Here is a 23,861-nt window from a genome sequence, read left to right as displayed (position 1 = left end):
TTTCCCTTTCTCTCTCCCTCCCTCCCTTCCTCCACACTTTGAAAAGCAATGGGAAAAATATCCTCAGGTGAAGATTCAAACAAACAAACAAACAACGAAAAAGTCTTCAGCTTGTACAAATTTAAAATGAACAAGTATTAGAATTTGTCCTTTCCTCAAAGACCAGCAGTGGTAAGTGAAATGAGAGGGAGCCTGGCGGCCTTTGTTGGCAGAAGAGGTAGAGGCAGCTAACAGTTGGATGAATGATGAGTCCCGGCCTCACCAGAACGGCCAGAGGCCAGGTGACAAACACAAATATAATTTCCCCAGGGAAGGAACACAAGAATGGGTGGGAGACCAGAACAGGAGGTCATGAAATTTAAAGTAAGCAAACTTAAGACCAAGGACAATTCATCCCAAATGTCAAGAGAAGTGAAGCGAAAAATGGAAGAAAACAATGTACTTGAAAACCATGGTATAAAAAAAGCAGATGCGGATGTCCTGTGCCCTGGCTGTGCCCATGTGGCTTCCTCCCTCAGCTCTTTCCCCGAGGGGCCTTCCCCTCGCACCCCTGCGTCCCAGCATCTCTTCTCCCCTCACCTGCTGTACTCTTTACATTCCCCCACATCGCTTACACGCTATTATATTTTATCGCTCCCCTTTACTTATGGCTTCCTCCTCTAACTAGAATGCAGGCCCATGAGAGTGAGGATTTCTGTCTGCTTCCCCAGCACCTGGAATGGGGCTGGCACACTCTGCAAAGTCAATAGTCTGTATGGGTGTGTGCCGGGCCCTCTGGGAAAGGAAGCCTGTGCCTTCGGCCAGCTCTCCCTCTCTGCAGGGGTGCACGGACTGCAGCCCGGAGGCAGCAATCTCTTGCCAAGATGATGGAAGCCAACACCAGGCTATACTGACACCAGGGAGAGCTGAGTGGAAAAAGGGAAGAGTCTAAGACCCCAAAGATTCAAACCCTAAAGCCCTGCTTATCTCCAAGTTATTTGAGTCAATACATGCCCTGTGGTTTGAAGCCACTGTGAATTGGATTTTCTTTTATTTCCAACTGAAAGCATTCCCACTACTAATCTAAGTTTTAGAAATTTATAAAAATGGCTTTAGAAAACCACAGGTTAAAGGGAGGGTTTGTATGAAAAGACAAAAACTAGAGAGAGATTAGAGAAATTAAAGCATTACTTGGTATAAGTAGATAAAAATCGGTACAACTGCCATAGTTCATATGTGCATTCTTATAAAATCTAGCCCAAGGGTCTATTTATGCAATGCAGAAGGAAGGGCCTTAGCACCTCAAGAGATAACAAAAGGCTTAAAGTGGGTGTGGCTCACATGGTCACGAAAATCTGTATTTGGAGGGGAGATAGAATCACAATTCTTTTTTGTGTATTTTTTTTGTTTTTTATTAATCCTCATGGGAGGATATTTTTTCCATTAATTTTTAGAGAAAGTGGAAGGGTAGGGGAGAGACAGAGAGAAACACTGATGTGAGTGAGACACACTAATTGGTTACCTCCCATGTGTGCCCCAGATGGAGCCTGCAACCGAGGTACATGCCCTTGACTGGAATCAAACCCGTGACCCTACAGTCTGCGGGCCGATGCTCTAACCACTGAGCAAACTGGCTAGGGCTCACAATCTACTAAAGGGTATGCCGTATTCATAAAAATGACATATTCACCTCCAGTGCTTTTCAATCCCCAATGTGCATACAAAGCAAGGGGAGAACCTGTTAATAACATAGAGCTGTGGGGGGCGGCTCAATGGCCCATTTCTCCAGGAATGTCCCCGGCTTTGTGTTGGGCAGCACACTCCTCCCCACCCAACCTCCGAGCTTTGGGAACAGACCTAGCTGATGCCAACCAGCAGCCTCTGGTCCAGTGATGAGTTCCAGATCAGCACAGGACCCAATCTGAGCCAATGAGATGCAAACAGGCTTTTGTACTAGGGCTCCTAGAAGGAGGCATACCACCACTCTTTTCCTGTTGGACTTGGTGTGATTAAAGGCCTAAAGCCACCTCCCCGATCCTGCAACCGCTGAGGAAGCACCAGTCTGAGAAAGGGTCAAGACGGAAGAGACAAATCAAACAGGGTCAGTTTTCTGATTGAGCAGCATGGCCCTTGAATTCTTACTTTGCTCTGGGCACCAATATATTCTCTAGTTACAGAGGCCAATTTGATGGGTTTCTACCACTTGTCAGTGGAAGAATCCTAGCCAATATTCACGTTTGGTGTGGAAAAATTCCAAAATTTAGGCAACATAAAGAAGAACATTAAAAATCATGTATGAAGCTCCTAATAGCACCCAGAGGCAACCACTGACCATCTCTCGTGTTACAGGGCAGGTTTCCTGGGTGGCAGCCTCACACAGAGATCCGCATACTGGGGTCTATTAGGGTGAGCTCATGGCACCCTCCACACGAGATGGGCCTGGGTGGGCACCACAGCATCCATTACATCTGCACGTCTTCTTTCCGTCCATTTAATTTACATGTTTTCTCTTTCTTTGAAAATTTAGGTCATATTTAAGTGCTGTTTTACATATTGGTATGTTTCATTGGCTAATATTACATTATGAGCATTTTCACCATTAAATATTCTTTAAATGAATCACAAACATAGTTTTAGATTCCTTCATATAGGTACCATAATGTATTTAAGCACTCTCTTACTATTGGATAAGAGTATTTCTAATATTTTTTCATCTTCATACATAAATTTTTGTTTACATCTCAGCAACAAGTTTCATAGGACATATTTCTGGGAGTGGAATTAAAGAGTAACGGGATATGAACTACTTTAGCATTCTGGCCAAATTGCCCTTTGAAATTTCATGTTAATTTACATTCTGACTGGTGCTATATTTGTCTCATTAAGAATTAAATGTTTCTGCTGAAACCGGTTTGGCTCAGTGGATAGAGCGTCGGCCTGCGGACTCAATGGTGCCAGGTTCGATCCTGGTCAAGGGCATGTACCTTGGTTGCGGGCACATCCCCAGTGGAAGATGTGCAGGAGGCAGCTGATCGATGTTTCTCTCTAATCGATGTTTCTAACTCTTTATCTCTCTCCCTTCCTCTCTGTAAAAAATCAATAAAATATATTTAAAAAAAAAGAATTAAATGTTTCTAAATTTTATTTCTTACCAATTGACCAAAATGATCTCATTTTTGCTTTGGTTTCTTCTCCCTAATTACAGATAAGTTCAAAGAGTTTAAAACACCCATTGATTTGACTTTTTGTTTTTCTTCATATGCAAACAGTCTGGCCTTTGTTGTTGTTGTTAGTTTTTCTATTCAGATATTAAATTGTCATCTTATTGATTTATTAAAGCTCTTTATATATTAAACTAGAGGCCCGGTGCACAAAAATTTGTGCACTCGGGGGGGCGGGGGGGTCCCTCAGCCTGGCCTGTGCCCTCTCGCAGTCTGGGACCCCTCGGGAGATAACGACCTGCTGGCTTAGGCCTGCTCCCGGGTGGCAGAGGGCAGGCCCAATCCCTAGGTGCAGCCCCTGGTCGGGCTCAGAGCAGGGCTGATTGGGGAGTTGGGGCGCTGCCCCCTGTCATGCACAGAGCAGGGCAGATTGGGAGGTTGTGATGCCACCCTCCGTCACGCTCAGGGTAGGGCCAATTGGGGGGTTGGGGCACCGTCCCCTGTCACACTCAAGGCAGGTTCGATGGGGAGGTTGCGGCGCCACCCAGTCACGCACAGAGCAGGGCCAATCAGGGGGTTGGGGCGCTGCCCCCATCACACACAGAGCAGGGCCCATCAGGGGGTTGGGGCACCGCCCTCTATCACCCACAGAGCAGGGCCGATCAGGGGGTTGGGGCGCCACCACTCTCACACTCAGGGCAGGGCCGATGGGGAGGTTACGGCTCTACCCCATCACACACAGAGCAGGGCCTGTGGGGGAGGGTTGGGGAGCTCCCCCCTATCAGGCACAGAGCAGGGCTGATCAGGGGGTTTGGGCGCTGCCCCCTGTCACGCTGATCCTGGTGCCGGGAGGCTTCACGGCTCCGCTGATCCCAGTGCTGGGAGGCATATTACCCTTCTACTATATAGGGTAGAGGCCTGGTGCATGGGTGGGGTTGGCTGGTTTGCCCTGAAGGGTGTCCTGGATCAGGGTGGGGGTCCCCACTGGGGTGCCTGGCCAGTCTGGGTGAGGGGCTGAGGGCTGTTTTCAGGCTGTGGGTGACTGAAGCTCCCAAATGCTCCTTTTTTTCTTTTTTTTTTTTTTATTCTGGGCCAGCTTTACCTTGAGGCTTGGCTCCAGCTCTTAGGCCTCCGCCTCCGTGGCTGAAAGTAGGTTTCTGGCCTTTGCTTACAATGTTGTGAATCTGCTGGCTGAAGTCCGGCGGTATTTGTTACAATGTTTCTTAAACTGCCCACTCAGAGGCCTGCAGCCGCAGGCGGGGAACGTTGGTTTCCTCCAACGATCCTCCGTCACTGCGGCAAGCAAGCCTCATGTTAGTTTCAAGCTGCGTGGCTGCCGGCCGCCATCTTGGCTGACAGTTAATTTGCATATCTCGCTGATTAGCTAATGAAAAGGGTAGCGGTCGTACGCCAATTACCATGTTTCTCTTTTATTAGTGTAGATATACCAACACTGTGTATGGCATATTCGTTTAAAATATCCTTCTATTAGTCAGTTGCATTTTAATTAAATTAGGGCGATTCAAAAAACATTATATACTAAAAAAAAAAAAAAAATCTTAATTTTTTTCTTCCATGCTCTAAAAAGAACTTTCCCATCGTGTAACATGATAAAGATCCATCTTCACTCACACTACTTATCTAGCACTCAACCTTCTTCCTCAGGAAAGCTTCCTCGGACTGGGCTGAACCTCCCAATGATACATACGTACAGAACCACGTACCCATTGCTGGTACACCCATCACATCTGCAGGTTTACCTTTATGCGAGTGTTTATGGGCTTTGAAAGGATCAGGGGCATGTCTGTATGTTGTTCACTGTTGTATTCTCAGAATTTGGCACAGAACCTAGCACTAGATTTATTATCTAATTTTGTATGACTTTAATATTTACATTTAATTCTTCAATCACCTGGGAACCTATTTTCCTGTGGACTATGAAGAACATTTTAATCTTTATTTTGTACCACCATTTATAGAATTAACATTCCTTTTCCCACTGTTTTGACAAAAATGTTGTCATACACCTATGTCTAGACGTACCTTTACTAACACACACACACACACCCTCTCTAAATTCTTTTTTTTTAATATATTTTTTATTGATTAAGATATTACATATGTGTCCTTGTCCCCACGTTACCCTCTACCCCCCCCACCCCCCCCCCCGCTCATGCCCTCACCCCCCCGTTGTCCATGTCCATTGATTAGGCCTATATGCTTGCATATAAGTCCTTTGGTTGATCTTTCCCCCTTACCCCCACCCTCCCCTACCTTCCCTCCAAGTCCCAACAGTCCAATCAATGCCTCTCCGTCTCTGGGTCAGTCCTTGTTCATCAGTTTATGTTGTTCATTATATTCCACAAATGAGTGAGATCCTGTGGTATTTATCCGCTCTCCAGTTCCATCCATGCTGTGGCAAATGGTAAGAGTTCCTTTTTCTTCTTCCTCTTCTTAAAGAATACCTTTCAGCATTTCATATAATGCTGGTTTGGTGATGATGAACTCCTTTAGCTTTTTCTTATCTGTGAAGCTCTTTCTCTGACCTTCTATTCTGAATGATAGCTTTGCTGGATAAAGTAATCTTGGTTGCAGGTTCTTGCTATTCATCACTTTGAATATTTCTTGCCACTCTCTTCTGGCCTGCATGGTTTCTGTTGAGAAATCAGCTGACAGTCGTATGGGTACTCCCTTGTAGGTAACTGACTGTCTTTCTCTTGCTGCTTTTAAGATTCTCTCTTTATCTTTTGCTCTTGGCATTTTAATTATGATGTGTCTTGGTGTGGTCCTCTTTGGATTCCTTTTGTTTGGGGTTCTCTGCGCTTCCTGGACTTGTAAGTCCATTTCTTTCACCAGGTAGGGGAAGTTTTCTGTCATTATTTCTTCAAAAAGGTTTTCAATATTTTGCCCTCTCTCTCCTTCTGGTACCCCTATAATTCTGATGTTGGTACGCTTGAAGTTGTCCCAGAGGTTCCTTACACTATCTTCATATTTTTGGAATCTCTTTTCTTTTTTCTTTTTCGGTTGGGTATTTTTTGTTTCTTTGTATTTCAAATCTTTGACTTGATTCTTGGGATCCTCTTGTCTGCTGTTGGATCTCTGTAAATTATTCTTTATTTCAGTCAGTGTATGCTTAATTTCTAGTTGGTCCTTTTTCATGTCCTCCATGGTCTCACTATACTTATTGAGGGATTCATTAAATTTATCGGCGGTTTCCATAAAATTCTTGAAAAACCTTATAAACATGGCCTTGAACTCTATATCCAGTCGTTTGCTTTCCTCCATTTCTGCCATTTGTGACCTGTTTCTTTGTCTCCGCATTTTGGCAGCTTCCCTGTGTTGATAGAGTGGCCCTGCGCGCCAGGTGTCCTGTAGGGCCCAGTAGCTCAGCCTCCCCAGTTGCCTGGGGTGGACACTCTTGGTGCACTCTTGGTGCCTTGGTTGTTGTAGGATCACTGGGAGGAATTGACCTCCAGGCCAATTGGCTGTGAGAATCAGCTGTGTCTAAAGTGGGAGAACTTCTGTGCTGAAGACACCCTTCTGGGGCAAGACTTGCTTCAGTGGGGCTTTGGTGCTCACTGAGTCTGCCCCCTGAGTGTGTCCCTTATGGATCTGAGGAGTTGCAATCTGGATGGTCCCCCTCTGACCACTGGGTAGAGTGGCTCCTGGATCTAAGGAGGTGCTAATTCAGCCTCTGCCTGAGGCCACACAGCAGGAGCCACGAAGAGGCTCAGCTGTGAAGCAATGCAAGCCGCTGTGGGGCCTTGGGCCTTCTCTTAGAAGTTCCGGGTCTGCCTGGCTCGGCTGCAGTTAGGTACATTCACATGCAAAAGCCTCTGCCGCAGCCTGGGTGGGGCGGGGTCTCAGGGAATCAAAGGGCGGATCAAGGAGCTATGGCTGATTCTCCGCCCGGAGTCGCGGGTCACTGAGACCCGCGGGTCTCAGTGACCCGCGGGTCTCAGTGACCCGCTAATTGCTGCAAGCACCTCTGCGGGAAAGCCACCTTCAAGTTCGCCCGCTGCCGGACAGACCAGCTTCTCCCCGTATGAGTCCTGGGTCCCCAGAGACTTCCCAGAACCGGAGTTCAGAGCAGTCGGGAGCTTGTGATTCAAAAAGACAGCCGCGTCCTCAGGTGCCACCCCCTTTCCTCACGCGAGCGTGTGCGCGAGCCGCCGTATCTCTGTACTTGTACCTCTGCACTTCACCTCTGCAGCTCCTCTGGCTCTCAGCGTGTTTTTCTTTCCTTCTAGTTGTAGAATTTACACTCAGCCAGCCTTCCTGTTGTTCTCCTAAATTCTTACTATATTGTGGCCTATGGTGGAACTTTCTTATGTTACATTGTTTTATCCATAGAATCTACCAACATGGCATCACTTTGATTATTTTTAATATCTGACTGGATATGTAACTTCTTGATATGGCTCTGTCCCGAAATGTAGTAGTTAAAATCACTTAATCAAGCCCTCTGCTGCCAATCAGACAATTTTAAAAATAAATCATTAAGTTGAAATGGTAGGGAGCTCCTTATTCCATTCTCTTTTTTTTAACTTAATGGATATTCTTTTGGCCAAAGGCGCGCGCCCTTACTTGAGCAATCCCGCCCGGTGGAAGACGTAGAGATCCTGGTCCAGGGTGCAGTTGTTGAAGGGGACCACCTTCACAAAGTTCTGGATGAGGACAAACTCAGGGGTGAGATGCGGCAGAGTGATGAGGCAGAAGTTCTTGTCCTAACATGATGGGAGCAGGACACAAGGAAAGACCATCAGAAATCATTTATCGCCACACTGAACAAAACTCCTGCTGTAAAACACTAAAGAAAACAGGAGTAACATGTGTAAAGGAGAGGGTATGCAAATTAAACTTTCCTATTATTTGGAAAGTAATCATATAAAACTGAGCGGGTAAGCAACCGCCAGCGCCTGACTGAACCCTGGATGAATGAATATTATGAACGCTGGAACCCATTCGGCCTGGCTCCTTTGTGGAAGTAGATTGTTAGGACATTTGCCCTTTCAGACTCAACTGCTGCCAGGAGTGAACGAGGGAGTGTGGTGTCACAGCAAAGGGCCGGGGCTTACGAGGTGGTATTGTACCAGCCTGGTCCCCTCCTCTGTGAAAGGACATTTCTCTTCTGAAATCCTGTGATTATACATGAAGAGATGTCTGTGTATGTTATCATGACATGATCCCCTTTGGGTGAACAGATCTAAGGACATGTTTAACCTGGGCAGTGGGCTTAGTTAGTCGACACAGAAGGGTCCACATATCCTGACAGCTGCCACTCACCTTCTAGATCTGCACAGTCCAACATGGTAGCCAGCAGCCACATCTGATCACTGAGCATTTTAAATGTGGCTGCTGAGACCCGGAAACTAAATTTTTAATTGAACTGAATTTTAATTTAAAAACTGATACTGAACTCAGTTATTGGAAACGTTTTATGTATGTTTGCAACAACTTGGTAATCCGAATCTACTATTCAACTGTAAATTTTATAAAATCTAAATGCAGATCAAGTGTTTCTGATGAAAAAATTACTACTTGTATTGAATGGGCTATAAGTGTAAAATATACATTGAATTTCAAAAATGGAGAAAAAGAGTGTAAAGTATCTCATTCATAACTTTTCATACTGATTACATGTTGAAATGATTAGATTTTGGGCATACAGAGTTAAATAAAATACATTGTTAAAGCTGAGTTCACCTGTATCTTTTTATATTTTTTAATGTGTCTGCTGGAACATTTATGCAGCTCGAATTTGCTGTCCCCGACCACCGACCACCAACCCCGGTGCCCTGCATATCCATTTAACCCTCGGCCAGCTGCCTGTAGGAATAGCCTGCTCTTCCCAGAGCTAATTTGTCCCTTTGGGATCTTGCCTCCTCCTGAACTCTGTGAAGGTATTACTTATGTTAATCCAAAACCCTGGGGACATTTGTGCAACCCAAAGGAGTGAACCATTGTTTGACCTAATCTTCCTTTTTTCTAGCAAAATAACACAGCTCCTTTTGGGGACATTAGAGTCAAGTTGTTAAATGCGAGGAACTGCAAATAAGCATTGGGTGCCAAGTCTCGGTGGGCTTCCTCCAAGAGGAGGAGACGCTAATGAGTTGCTGTGACTTGGATCTGAAGGACTCAGAATGAAGTAATGAAGGTATCTTATTTCTGTCTCCCCAACTCCTGAAATAAGATAGAATGAAAAAGTAAACATGCCTTGCCCTGGCCAGGTGGCTCGGCTGATTTTAGCGTCATCCCATGTACCCAAAGGCTGAGGGTTCGATTCCCAGTCAGGGCACATACCTAGGTTTCAGGTTTGATCCCTGGTCAGGGTGCATAAGGGAGGCAACCAACTGATGTTTCTCTCACATCAATGTCTGTCTGTCTGTCTGTCTGTCTCTCTCTCTCTCTCTCTCAATAAATACAAACATATCTTCAGGTGGAGGATTAAAAAAACCAAAAAGTAAATATTTCTTTTACCTTTTTAAATCCATCATTGTTTTTGTGATACCAAAACATCTGCCTTTACATGGACCTCAAAATAGGAATGAATTAAGTTTAGTGAAATCACTTTGGGGCACCTGGCTGGTGTGGCTCAATGGTTGAGCACTGACTCATGAACCAAGAGGTCACTAGTTCGATTCCCAGTTAGGGCACATGCCCAAGTTGTGGGCTGGATCCCCAGTAGGAGTTGTGCAGGAGGCAGCCGATCAATTGATGATACTCTTCACCACTAATGTTTCTATCTCTCCCTCTCCCTTTCTCTCTCTTTAAAACTCAATAAAAACAAAGAAAAAAATTATTTTGGGGCATCTCTGAAGCAAACCAACTTTGTAAGTCCTATTTTAGGATAATCTACATTGCTTTATAAGCTTCGAAATGCCTTAAAATTAATTTAAAAAATATATATGGTGGAGAACATTATTGCAAGGCTTCATTATATTAACAAAATGAGGATATACAATCCATGATCACAAAGCTTTCAGGCAACATAATCCAACTGTATTTGTTTTTTGCTTCACTATAAAGAATACCAAGGAAAAAATGAAGCAGTAGATACTCTGCTTGTAATTGGCCAACTGAAGAAGTACAGTTGTTAACTTTTCTTAACTTAAAAGCCAGTATGGAAAAAGTCTTTATCAAAACCCATGTGTCCCTCAGTTATCTCCCTTCCCCACTTTCTTTCTCCAATAAAGTGATAAAACGTTGGTTAGAACCTCCATCCCTGACAAGAATGAAACAAAAACAGAGAAAGAGGCCAGACACCCTGAGGTGCAGCATCTTGTTTGCACTTGGATGTGTGCCTGGGGGAGCCCCTCCCACACGCCAGGCACCCAGTCAGGCAGGACCAAGCCGGAAATGAACCACAAGTACCCACTTTCCTAGCCGCAGAAAAGCAATATAATGGTCTCAGAATTCCTTCAGCTAATGTAAGCTATAAAGTAATACAATAGTCTAATCACTTCGGTGTAATTTCTGACATTTGTATGTACGTGCCAGCATTCTATTAATGATTTGATTATTAAAAATAAAAAACAAAAAACACTGGTCATGCTAGCTCTAAAAGAAATTGTGCACTGAAAGAAAAATTATCGAAACAGCATGACAGAAAAATTATCAAAAAATGACAATATTTTCTTTCTTTTTCTTTTTTTAACACTGTCTAAGTCTGTATAATGGCTTGTCTCATAGAGGAGAGCACCGGAATAGGTTAGACTTTGTTGCTGTAGCAAGCTCAATATATTTTCTATTTTTAAGAGTTCATGTTATCTCAGTTAACCTTATTATCAGAACACAAAAGCAGCTGAAACCTCTACATTCAGAGCATTTTCAATGTTTGGACAAGAATACGGCATTTCACTTTTCTAGCTTACAAAGCCAATTACGGTACTCAAAATTCAGCATGTACTTACAGGAAAAAGGCTGAAAACAAATTCCATAAAGTCCAATGACCTGTAAACAAAACAGCAGCATGGTCACTGGCCTGCAAGCAAACGCAGCCTCGGTGTACATTTACAGAGACGGAGGCTCTCTCCCCCTCAGGCCGCGATTAGCCAACCACCAGTCAGAATCTGTGTTTAGCTGAACATGAAGCGGTTGCAGAAGCTGTACGCTTGATACATCAGTAATAAAGTCCTTTTCTAGAACTGAAGGTATATTATAGCAATTAATCATCTCTGTACACTCAAAAAGCAAGCTAGTCCGTCATTCTTGGGCGTGAGCCCTTCCGGCCTTTGCGGAAGAGCTGGGGGGAGGTGTGGGCACACGATAAGCTACTCTGATCTTTTTCTCTTTTACACGCAAAAGACTTTCTGGCCAGCTCGGGTGCCGCACATCCACAGGCAAACCATCATGGGGTCGTCAGATTTCTGTTCAAAAATTCAAAAATCACATTCCAAGCACAACCGTATGTGAATGCACAGGGGGAAATAAACATATGCAACAAATCTAGGAGGGTTTATGGGCTTTTTAGATGCTACAATATAATTAAAATAAAAGGATTTCCCTTTTCAACCTTCCAGATCACCAAAGAAACTGAAAACTTAAGAGGAAAAAAGTGTAAGTAAAAGATAGTTCTAAGTGAGGCTAGGAGACTGGGAATGTGTTAAAATACAATCTTTCAAAAGGAAATGCCCAGCAGTGCTCTTGGTCACCTAAAAGTTATTCCAGAACCTTCCTATCAGAATGGACCAGTCTGTTCCTCTTCGAGATGGTTCTGTGGACCAAACAGTGCAGTAGGTGGGCACCCTACAGATGTGGAATCCAGGCATCGAGGGCAGGAGCCCACATCCCGACTACAGGGGGCAGCAGGCACAGGACATGCAGGTGCTCTGGAGGGGCAGGGAGTGGGTGACTGAGTCGCCTGCGTGGCACCATGACTCCTTCTTCCCACAGCTGCCCTAGATTGTTGTTCCGCGTCCCACTAACCCCCTTCTCAGACTACCACTGGGTGAGGCTCCAGCCCCAGATTCCCGAGAGAGCTTGAAGCAAGGGACTCAGCCGCTCAGCCCAGCCACTCCATTAGCTCAGGAATGAGCACACAGCCCGATGGGGCCAAAGGGGCTTTAGCTGGAGGGCTAGGCCCAGACCAGGCTCCTGTTCACGAGCTTCTGGTGCAGAGCCCGAGCCCACCGTCCACTTTTTTAGCCCCCGATGGAGCCACTGCTCAGAGAATGGGGCCAGCAGCAGGGAACCAGAGCCGGGAGGTGGGGAGAGAAACTTGGCCCTTGATGGGGTGATCTAAGTCCTGAATCAAGGCCCCCTGAGATTCAGTCCTGCCCCTGCACTTACCCTTCATCATGGGAGGCCATTATTCCATATTTTCAAAGCTAGTTTGAGTTGAAGATTCTGTTGCTTGCAACCAAAAAAACTCCAGTCAAGCAGAAACCGAAATCCCAAGTTTCCCCCAAATAAAAACTTTAGAGGATGGGGAGCAGCACAAGGTTACATAAATGATCATTTTCCAGATCCCCAACTGTTACATAGGCGAGCCAGACCCCGGGCCACCAAGCACTGAGGGCCTTACCCACATTTTATGGACTGGAATCTCTGGGAATGGGGCCAAGGAATCTGTGCTTTTAAAAGAGCTTACCAGGAGATTAGGATTAGGTGTGGCCAGGTTTGGAAACCATTGGCTCTGCAAGAGTCAAATGTCAGGCCACCAGCACGCTAAGAGCATCTTACCATAACAGACAACCTGTGGCTCAGTACTCGCCTTGCTTCATACTTCTCATCAATGCAAAACAGCTGGATACAGAAGGCGGAAGGGGCTCCCTTGTAGACAGGGCGGAAGGGGGTGGTGTCCCCAAGCAGTGAGGATGCCATGCTCACACGACTGAAGCAGGAACTCTTAGCATCTTCAGGACATGACCCTTCCATCTGAAACACATCCCGAGCCAAGCCTCGTGTCAAGGAGAGGTTCTTAATAAGACATTAAAAAAACATTAAAAATGTATAAAAGGACTGAGACAGGTTCTCACACGAAGGTCAGAAAAACAAAGGGTTTCAGTTGGCCTTTGATACAGGAGGCACATGTTAACTGCATCCCTGGGTAGAGGTCAGAGCATGGTCGTACTCCATACATGTTAACTCCATACGCAGAACACCTCTGTCCTCAAAAAAGGAAGTGTTTTCATTGTGATTTTGTGCTACAAGAATTTGTGGATCTTGGGACTATTCAGGTGGCTTGATGGTAAGGTGGAGCCTGGGAGGTCCGACTGCCCATAGGCACCTGGAAGCTTAGCTCTGAGTCCTTCTGGTCTCATTTTAGGGCAGTGATGGCGAACCTTTTGAGCTCCGCGTGTCAGCATTTTGAAAAACCCTAACTTAACTCTGGTGCCGTGTCACATATAGAAATTTTTTGATATATGCAACCATAGTAAAACAAAGACTTATATTTTTGATATTTATTTTATATATTTAAATGCCATTTAACAAAGAAAAATCAACCAAAGAAATGAGTTTGCGTGTCACCTCTGACACACGTGTCATAGGTTCGCCATCACTGTTTTAGGGGATCTAAGAAGGCATGACAGCTCAGTTAGTGGGAAAGGATTCCTTCTGAGATCCTTCTCGTAGTTCTTTTAAGTCAAAGTAATACATGCATATAGTAAAAATTAAAATAATACTTATACTAAAGACATAATCAGGAGTCCCCTGTCCCCCCAAGTGCCTCTCCCCTTGGCTAGCATTTCCAAATTTCTCATTTCTTTTGGTATTTACCTCTATATTTCTGAATATGTGCTCACACTGTTATTTCTCAATGTGTCAGTTTTTGAAGTTCCCTTTTTGATATTAGTGTGATGGGTAGATGTAACCCTCTTACACTACCTGCTTCCCTTTATCCTAACCCCTCCCCCATAATTATGGCTTAATTCGTGGTTAAAGCAGTTAGTATTTACATTATAATAAATATGTAGGTATTACTGTTACTGAGTGAGGAATGTAATATGACTGCTCGCCTCTGTGTCCTTTGATTTGATCCTCTTGGTTTCCTAATGTTTTTCACAGGCTTTGTCAGATTTGCCACGTGTTTGTCAATATTTTCCATAACAACCAAGCGTTTGGGATCATCTAAGGCTTCATTTCTTCTCTCCTCCTCCTCTGACCTCGCCTTGCTCACCTGCCTGCTGAACCACCTGCTTTCTTGTTTATAGCTCCTGTTCCAGTTGCAGGTCTTTTTGTTGTCTTCTTTGTCATGGTTTACGCCCATTATCACTGCAGCACTTTTCTAGCTTCCTAAATGCAACGGTTCTTGGTAGGTAGCAAAACTCAACAACTGACTGGGTACTTCGTGGGGTGATCAAGCACAAACCTGGCATTTTATTGGGTGACCACCTCCAGGGACATTACCAGGAGGCCTTTTCTTTGGGCCTGTCAGCTTTTGAGGGGAATTAAATTCTCCAATCGCCTGCATGAAAGACTTGGTAGGCAGAACAGTGGTCCCCAAAGATGTGCATGGCCTAATCCCCAGAACCTGTGGAAGCATGTGGCTCACTGGCCGCGAGTTTGACATGCTTGCTTTAAAGGGTAAAAGACACTTTGTACATGTCATTAAGTTAAGGACTTGATACAAGGAGGTTATCTTAGATGATCTGGGTGGGCCCAAATCATAAAAGTCCTTGTAAGAGAAAGTCATGAGGGTCAGAGTAGATGCCATGCTACCAGCTTTGAAGATGGAGGAAGGGCTACATGCCAAGGAACGCAAGTGGGTTTTAGAAGTTGGTAAGGGATGACTTCTCCCCTCCAGCCTCCAGGAGGAATAGGGCCCTGTTTGCACCTGGATCGTAGCACAAGAAGACCTGTTTGGGGTGTCTTACATCCAGAACTGCAAGATAACACATTTATGTTGTGCATTAAGCCACTAAGTTTGTGGTAATTTGTTGCTGTAGCAATAAAACACTAATACAAAGACCTGACATTTGGGGAAGACAGCAGGAGGAGAATTCAGGGGTTCTTCCATTGGAAATGGAAAAATCCCACTTATTCTTCTATTCTCTGTGTTTCCCGATTCCACAGGCTGAACCTGAATTTGGAGCCGCTTCTGTTCAGTCTCTCCAGAGAGAGGTCATCTGGTCGTTTCGCTTGGGGGCTAGATGACAAGTTAGCTGCTGTCTGCAAGGAGCCTATGTCCCTGACACACTATAACAGACCCAGGCCAGTCCTGGCCCCACCTTCCACAGCAGACTAAGCCAGTGTGAACGCCACTGCTGATTTTCCTCATGCCAAACATTTTCAAGTGCTCATCTTCCAACACCTCTCCCAGTCTCACAGTCTTCGTCAATGTGGGCCCTTCTTATTCCTTTACTGTTATTTCAGTGGTTGTGGTTATAAGTGTGTGTGTGTGTGTGTGTGTGTGTGTGTGTGTGTGTGTGTTTCCCCAAAAGGTAGAGGCAATAAACATGGGAGATCAATCCACCTTGTTGGCCAGATGCCCTCCGGGTTCCAGAACTTCTGAGGCAGTGGGGACCATCTTGTGCCCCACCACACCCTTGTTTGGGTTCCTAAAGGAATGGCTACCCTCTTAGAAACATAGAAGAGAAAATTGCTCCCGGGTGCGGCATGCCTGACTCTCTCCTCCCCAAGGCATGGGGAGTGAGTGCCCTACAGTGGGTCTCCCCAGAAGCAAACTCTGACCTAGGTTTATTTGGGGAGTGAAGCCAGGAGATCCTGGGAGGGGAGTGGGGAAGTGAGGCAAGGAAGGGAAAGGACAACAATGCAGAGTGTTTAATGAGTGGGTTACCTTCTCAAGATCCCAGGCTGGCAACCAACTGATCTTTCTCTCTCTCTCGCTCTCGCTCTCTCTCCCCCCTAGGATGAGGATAAAAAACAACAACACACAAAACACAGCAATAACCTGGCCTCTCCTAGGGACAGCAACTGGCAGAAGATGCTACCACCCTTGGCCTGAATCCGTCACAGGAAGAAGCAGTTAGGGGAACCTGGGATGCAGATGAATGACCTATACATGTAAGTGTGTATAGGAGCACAGGTTTGTATATCTGATGTGGAGAATTGCAGAAAATTCTTACAAATGCTTTGCCCCTACAAAATGTTTTCTTTGTAGATAATGGAAAAAAAGAGAAAATCGCTAATTACTGAAATTGTTGCAAATAATTGATGTAGAAAGTGTAATTTCTCGGTCTGAGCTGTGCAAGAGATAGAGAATAGAAGATTAATCGCAGTAAAGTAAAAATCAATCGAGGGAAGTGTTGTGGAGTAGACCCTAAAGGAGGTGGCAGGTAGAAACCTGTAGAGAGAGGCAGGGAGCCTGGAGGAGAAAAGGTCAGGGACTCAGGAGGCGAGGATGAACCACGTGGAGCCACCCAGACAGCACACAAAGCCCTGCGCGAGCCCTACCTCCATCACGCTTCCGAGTCTTGTTGTAGGTTCCTCCACTGAGGCTTCTTCTGCAATTTTCTCCTGCAAATGACAATGGCAAAACATGGGAATTCATCAACGGCCCAGTGGCTCAGAGCCCGAGCTCTGAAGCAAACCGCCTGGGTTCAGGTCCACTGCTTGCTGGCTGTGTGGCAGTGAGAATGTTTCGGGGCCTCAGTTTCCTCATATGGAAAAGGGGGCTAAGAGCAGCACCTACCGCTTAAGGTTGTTATGAGAATAAAATAAGGATAAGTAGGTAAGATAGATGAGAGAGAGATAAGACAGATAGATGTTTAGCACAATACTGGCAATTCCTAATTCTCTGTAAATGTTAGTAATAATAACTAGCATAAAATACTTTTCTTCTTTATACTGTTAAACTAAAGGCTGCCCTAGGTTTTTAAAACTGCTTTGCTTTATTGAGGTACAACCGACATATAATAAACTGCATATATTTGAAGTTTATACCTTTTGAAAAGTTTTGACCTATGCATGCACCCATAAAAAAATCACCGAAAAAATAATGAGCATACAAATCACAACTAAAAGCTTCTGTGTTTCTACATGCCCCTCAGCCCCACCCCCGTGCCATTCTGCAACCCAGGCAAACAATGGCCTGTTTTTTTGTCATTATAGATTACTAGAGGCCCGGTGCATGAAAATTAGTGCAAGAGTAGGCCTGCCTTCCCCAGCTGCCAGCACCGGCTTCCCTCCAGCACCTGGGACCGGGGCTTCCGTCCCTCTGCCTGCCCGCAGGCACCTGGGACCCAGGCCGGCTTCTCCCGGGCCACCGGCAGGCACCCAGGACCTGGGCTTCCCTCCCTTGGATTGGCCACAGGCACCTGAGACTGCAGGCAGCTTCTCCCAGGCCAGGCCTCAGCTTTGTCGGGAAGGACATCCGGAATGACGTCCAGAAGACATCCAATCTATCCAGTCTAATTAGCATATTACCCTTTTATTAGTATAGATATTCAGAGTCTATGGATCTTCTGTTCTGTTCCATTAATCTATGTGTTGACCTTGACACCATTACTACATGGTCTTAATTCCAAGAACTTAATTGTAAGTCTTGAAATCAGAAGCATTAGTCCTACAACGTTGTTCTTTTTCCAGAACAACATTGTGTTGGCTACTCTAGATCCTTTCCACTTCTATGTGAATTTTGGAATCAATTTTTCAATTTATATAAAAACTCCTCCTGGAATCTTGACTGGGACTGCATTAACCAATTTGGGAAGAATTGACATCTTGGCAATACTGAGTCTCCAACCATTAACATGGGATATCAGGATATCTCTTCAACTACCTAAGTCTTTTTACATTCTTTCAGAATTATTTTGTAGTTTTCAGTGTATACAGGTCTTAAGCATCTTTTGTCAGATTTATCTCTAAGTATTTTGTATATTTGTACTATTATGGATGATATTTAACTCAATTTCTAACTGTTCATTGCTATTCTATAGAGGTAAAATTAAACTTTGCGTATTAATTTTGTGTATATGTAGCAACTTGCCAAAGTACATATTAGTTCCAGTAGCTGTTTTGTAGATTCTAGATGATTCTCTTCAAATAAAAGAGAGTTTTAATTCTTCCTTTCCAATCTAGATGCCTATTATTTCTTTCCTTGTCTTTTTGTACCATCCGTAGGCAGCCTCCGGTATAAATTTTGAATGGACGTGGTGAGAGGAGACATTCTTGCCTGGTTCCTCACTTCGATGGAAAGCATTCAGTCTTTTACCATTAGGTGTGCCGTTAGCTATATAGGCTTTTCAAAAATAACCACTGTCAAACTGAAAAAGTTATCTTTATCACTACCTTCTCACTATTTGATTATCACAGTATGGCATATTTTCTTCATGTTCCCTGTGCTTGCTATTTGTTGAGCTTGTGGGTTTATTATTTTTATAAAATTTAGAATTTTTTTAGTTATTACTTCTTCAAATATTTTTTTGTTCCAACCTCTCTCTCCTCTTTTTTATGGACTCCAATTACATACATATTAGGTCCCTGAAGTCATCCCACAGTGATCATTTTTTCAAACTCTCATTCCTGTTTCAAGTTCACTAATCTTTTTTATTGCAACATCTGATCTGTGATTAATCTTCCAGTGTATTTTTCAGCCCATGAATTATAGTTTTACTTCTACCAGTTTTATTTGGGGTGCTTTTACGTCTCTCCTTAATCTTTAGAACGTATATAGTTATCATAACTGTTTTAATGTTTTGTCCACTAATTCTAACATCTGCTTCAGATCTGGTTTGGCTTCAGTTGAGTCATCTCCACTTTATGCAACATGTCTTCCCAGTTTTTGCGGCCCTGGTCATTTCTTACTGGATTTTTAACATTATGATGTAACCTAACTGGGCGATGATAATTTCGTATTACTACAGATATTCTTGAACTGTGTTCTGGGACTCAGCTAAGGTACTTGGAAAAAAGTTTGATCCTTTCGGTCTTGCTTTAAAACTGTGTTAGGCCTGGAGCCGTGCTCTCTCTCGAGGTCACTGTTCCTACTGATGCAGGGCCTTTCTGCGCACTCTCCCGGTGCCTTGTGTCATGGGGGTCTCCCGCCGGGCTGATGGGGTCAGGCAGTGCGAGCACTGGGCACTGGAACTCTGGTCCTTTTGGGAGGTGCGCTCACCCTGACCTTCAGTAGTTTCCTCACATGCATGAGCTGGTCAGTCCGCAGCTGAGTACTCGACAGTGACCTTCTGCTGGCGTGGAACCTCTCTGTGAAGCTCTCTGCCCTCGGGCACTCTGTCCTGCAAACCTGAGTGGCTTTAGTCTCCAGGGACCTACAGATCTGTCCCCACAGCCCAGGAACTCCCCGGGCTCCCCGGGTTCCTGCCGCCCTGCGCCGTGGCCGGGAACTCTCCCTGGGCAGCAGTCTGGCCATCAGAGGACTCGCCCGGCCCCTTGCCCATCACTCAGAGGCCACTCTCCGTCGTTACCCGAGGAGCAGTGTCTTAAAAACTGCGATTGCATGTATTTTGGCCAGTTTTTAGTTGTTTCAGGCAGGACAGTAAATCCAGTTTCTGTTACTCAATTTTTGCCAGAATAGAGTTCCCTTGCACAGAGTTTTGTTTTCCTTGTTTTTACATTCCATTCATCAGCTTCATGTCCCTCAATCTAATCCATGTCATACGACCTTTAAAAGATTCGGGTATCCCATATGTTCACAGCAGCCCAATTCACCATAGCTAAGATCTGGAAACAGCCTAAGTGCCCATCAGTAGATGAATGGATTAGAAAACTGTGGTACATCTACACGATGGAATACTATGCTGCTGTAAAAAAGAAGGAACTCTTACCATTTGCAACGGCATGGATGGAACTGGAGAGCACTATGCTAAGTGAAATAAGCCAGTCAATGAAGGAAAAATACCACATGATCTCACTCATTCATGGATAATAAAGACCATTATAAACTTATGAACAAAAATAGATACAGAGGCAGAGCTGCCTCAAACAGATTGTCAAACTGCAGCGGGAAGGCTGGGGAGGGTTGGAGGGCAGGAGGGGGGTAGGTAATAGATCAGCCAAAGGACTTGTATGCATGCATATAAGCATAACCAATGGACATAAGACACTGGGGGGTAGGAGAGGCCAGGGGATTGTCAAGGGCGGGGGGAAAAAGGAGACATATGTAATACCCTTTGTAATACTTTAAGCAATAAAACAATTTAAAAAAAAAAAGATTCAGGTTTCCCTCAGTCCCTACTTCTGGGAGATTTCCCACCGTCTTTCCCACACACTGAGTTAGGGTGCTTTCCTCTCCCCCAGCCTGTCACCACCTCTTGGAGGCCGAGGCTGCTTTGGTGGCTTTCAGCACCTGGGCGAGTGCCGGAGCCATTGGAGGGCCCAACCTCTGTGCAGAGACTAAATCAGCACTGGAAACGCAACACCCAGCCAGCTACGGACTGGGTCCCTTTGTGGTCTGTGGGAGAAGAATGCATTTTCCACAGAGGCAATATGAAAATCAGGAGGAGAAGCCCGGTGGCCTAGTGCTAAGATAAACATCCTCCCTCTTCTCCCAAGATTTTCTTTGCATGAGCTGATGGGCAAGGGCATGTTGCTTTGTCCGAGGGTGGAAAGGAGAAGTAAAAGAGTTGGGCACTACCCCTGCCCCCATCCTGGGCTCAGGGTAGGTTCTGGGCCTCCTGGGACGACGGAGTCGGCAGGACAGAGCTGAAGGAGCTGTGTGACGACACGCGCCTTGAGATGCTGGCCACACGGCGCTGGTGAGAGACCAGGCTGACAGTGTTGGCCGCGAGGCGAGCCTGGCTGACTGGCCTCCTCTGTTCCAGGTTCCCCTTCTTCAGGTGAGGGCGGCAGGAGCAGCACAGGCGAGCTCCATCAGCGGCACCCATCAGGCAGCAGGAGGCGGCCAGGCTCCTGCTGGGGCCAGGCCAGGACAACGCAGCCAACAGCTCTCCAGGGAGCCGTGGTGGATGCTTCTGTAGTTTGCACGAAGGAAAATGCTGCTTTGTTTGCATATGTGGACAGTGTGCAAGTCTCCTCAGAGAGTCTGGACTGTTTAACTGGCTTTCAATGAACAGCGGCACCCACCTCAGCCTCCTGAGCTCAGGGGAGGGGTGCGAGGGAAGGCAGAGCCGTATTCCTGGAGAAAGCAGTGAGGCTCCATGTCCATCACAAACCGCCTGCTTCCTCTGGGCTCACTGTCACTGTCCCCCCGCCTTCAGTGCTCTTAGTGATGGTGGGGCCTTTTCCCCATCAGACCTTAGAATTTCCCGAGCACCAGGGCCACCCACGACCCGCACCAGCATTCCCTAGGACCACCCGCACCCAGGCATGCGTGAATGGCCTCTCTTACCTGGACACTTTCCCTTCTCTCTGGAGTATCAGGTTCCTGTGACTCGAGTGTTTGCTGGGAATCCAGGCTGCTATGCCGGCGATAAGTATCTGAGAGAGAGAGAGAGAGAGAGAGAGAGAGAGAGAGAGAGAGAGAGAGAGAGAGAGAGAGAGAGAGAAGAGAGGTATAAGGACAGAAAACAGATGATAAATATCTGCAGAGCCACAGGAAACTGGAGACGGCATAGTAGTGTGTCTAAACTGCAGCATGTCTGGAGAATTGTATTGCAGAGGCCAGCACCATGAGGTGGGAAGAACAGGCTCTTCACAGCCGACCCCAATTCTCACCTCTCTGTGCCCTCGAGGATGCCAGTGATGGGCCTGGCCTGGCACCAGGAGGCCTTCAGCTCTGCCAGTTACTGAGCTATGTGATCCTTCCAGAGAAGCCACCAACCGCCCCCACCCCCCCGGCCCACCGCCACCCCACTTTGAAGTTCATAACACTGACTATCAACTTCCTGGATGGCAGGCTTTCAAATGATTTTAAGATAGACCATGGCCCAGCTGGCTTGGCTCAGTGGTTGAGCATCGACCTATGACCCAGGAGGTCACAGTTCAACTCCCGGTCAGGGCACATGCCTGGGTTGTGGGCTTGATCCCCAGTGGGGAGCATGCAGGAAGCAGCCAATCAATGATTCTTTCTCATCATTGATGTTTCTATCACTCTCTCCCTCTCCCTTCCTTTCTGATATATATATGCACACACACACACACACACACACACACACATATATATGTATTTTTTTATTTGTTTATTTATTTAAAGACCGTGGAAAAGACCACAATTAGCTGTATCTGAACGCCAAAGATTAGCACCAGGGCTGTTTGTCCTCTGACAATACTGCGAGCATGCAGTCTGACAGGTACCCTTTACTTTTCTACTTTCTAAGCAAGAAGAACTGGAACTCAGCATTATTACTGTAATAGGCTCTGGAAAGTCAATAATCAGGGCAATTTCATGTATTTAACCGTCACTAAAATTATAGTAGAAAACATTTTTCCCATCTTCTCAAAAAAGCCCTCTTTTTCTCTTTCTCCTCTGTTTTTTCCTTCCTTCCTGCCTGCCTGCCTTCCTTCCTTCCTTCCTTCCTTCCTTCCTTCCTTCCTTCCTTTCTTTCTTTCTACTTTCCTGTGTCTTTCTTCCTGCCTTTCTTCCTGTTGGTCTCTCTTTCTTCCCTCCCCCCTTTCCCCTCCCTTTAACTCTATCTCTCCCTCTGCTCCCCTTTTTTCTCTCCCTCTCTCTCCTATCTCCCACTCCCATGCCTCCTCTCTGGCTCACCCTGTGCCTACTCTGCTGGGAATTCTCAGCCATGACATCTGCTCTCAGCCTGTGCGCCTTGGCTCAGAGCAGCCCTAGGACACTGCCCAAGGGCTGGCCCTGCCTGGAATGCTGCCACAGATGCAGAAGGGACCCGGCCCTGCTGAAGGCCCCAGAGACACCGCTGCCAGTGTGGGCCTGCTGCTCTGTCTTCTTGTTTCTAACCTTTCCAACCGCCAAGTCAGACGCTGCACAGCCAGAGGCGGCCCAGGTCCTCACTGCTTCCTCCTCTCCCACTGTTTCCTTCTAGCGCCAGCCAGGGCAACTGCCCCTGCAGATGCCTCACAACCCCAAGTCCCAGGTCACTCACGCCCTCTCCCTCAGTGGCTCTCAACCTTCCTAATGCCGCGACCCTTTAATACAGTTCCTCATGTTGTGGTGACCCCCGATTTCATTGTTACAAATTGAACATAACTAAAGTATAGTGATTAATCACAAAAACAATATGTAATTATGTATGTGTTTTCCGATGATTTTAGGCGACCCCTGTGAAAGGGTCGTTTGACCCACAAAGGGATCGTGACCCACAGGTTGAGAACCGCTGCTCTACCTGCTTCTGGCAAAGATGTAGGTGAATAAAGTAGAATCAAATTCTAAGAGGAAAATCCCATGCCCTGGGGGTGTAAGGAGCACATACAAGGAGATATACATCAGGTTGCAGGGGCAGTGAGAGAGAACTGCATCCCGCATAACAAGTAGCTCCTTTGGGGGCAAAAATGAGAGGTAAGTGAAGGACTCAGAATCCCTCTTCTGACATAGATACTTTGGGGAGAATAAAACAAAGTATGATTCCAGTTCCTGCATACGTCCTGCTTCCCGCGAAACTTTCCAGACAGTTTGCAGCACTCTCATGGCAACAAGGGCAGCATAACACGCATATGGTAAAGTGTGTGAATTTCTATGTATCTGCTTCCATGTAACAACCACCCAAATGAAATCTAAAGCATTTCTAGGGCCAGAAACTCCCCCACCCATAATCCTCCTGTCCAGCTAATCTACCTCTTAGAGGGAGCTGCTAGTCTGAGTCCTATCATTGATTCCTTTTGCTCAGCAGCAAAGTTTTTTGTTGTTAATCCTCACTCGAGGATATTTTTTTCCATTGATTTTTTTTTTTTTAAGAGAAAGTGGAAGAGAGGGAAGTGGAGAGGGAG

At 45.8% G+C, this 23,861-nt stretch overlaps 1 protein-coding gene and 1 pseudogene across 1 annotated transcript in view; both read right to left on the bottom strand.

Moving 5' to 3' along the window:
- CFAP61 (cilia and flagella associated protein 61) overlaps positions 1 to 23,861 on the bottom strand; it is a 247,115-nt gene that overhangs the window by 159,465 nt on the left and 63,789 nt on the right. Inside the window, exons 9-13 of the mRNA XM_036320969.1 lie at positions 21,355 to 21,443; positions 16,500 to 16,562; positions 12,856 to 13,019; positions 11,054 to 11,093; positions 7,728 to 7,867 (exon numbers count right to left, since the gene is read on the bottom strand). Of these exons, the coding sequence (XP_036176862.1) occupies positions 7,728 to 7,867; positions 11,054 to 11,093; positions 12,856 to 13,019; positions 16,500 to 16,562; positions 21,355 to 21,443 (496 nt within the window). The remainder of the gene's footprint in view (positions 1 to 7,727; positions 7,868 to 11,053; positions 11,094 to 12,855; positions 13,020 to 16,499; positions 16,563 to 21,354; positions 21,444 to 23,861) is intronic.
- LOC118663887 lies at positions 10,799 to 10,908 on the bottom strand (annotated as a pseudogene).

Source organism: Myotis myotis, unplaced genomic scaffold, assembly GCF_014108235.1.
Source record: "Myotis myotis isolate mMyoMyo1 unplaced genomic scaffold, mMyoMyo1.p scaffold_m19_p_9, whole genome shotgun sequence".
Classification (NCBI taxonomy): Eukaryota; Metazoa; Chordata; class Mammalia; order Chiroptera; family Vespertilionidae; genus Myotis; species Myotis myotis.
The sequence above is the reverse complement of the archived record's forward strand: the minus strand, read 5'-3'. Positions and strand labels throughout refer to the sequence as shown.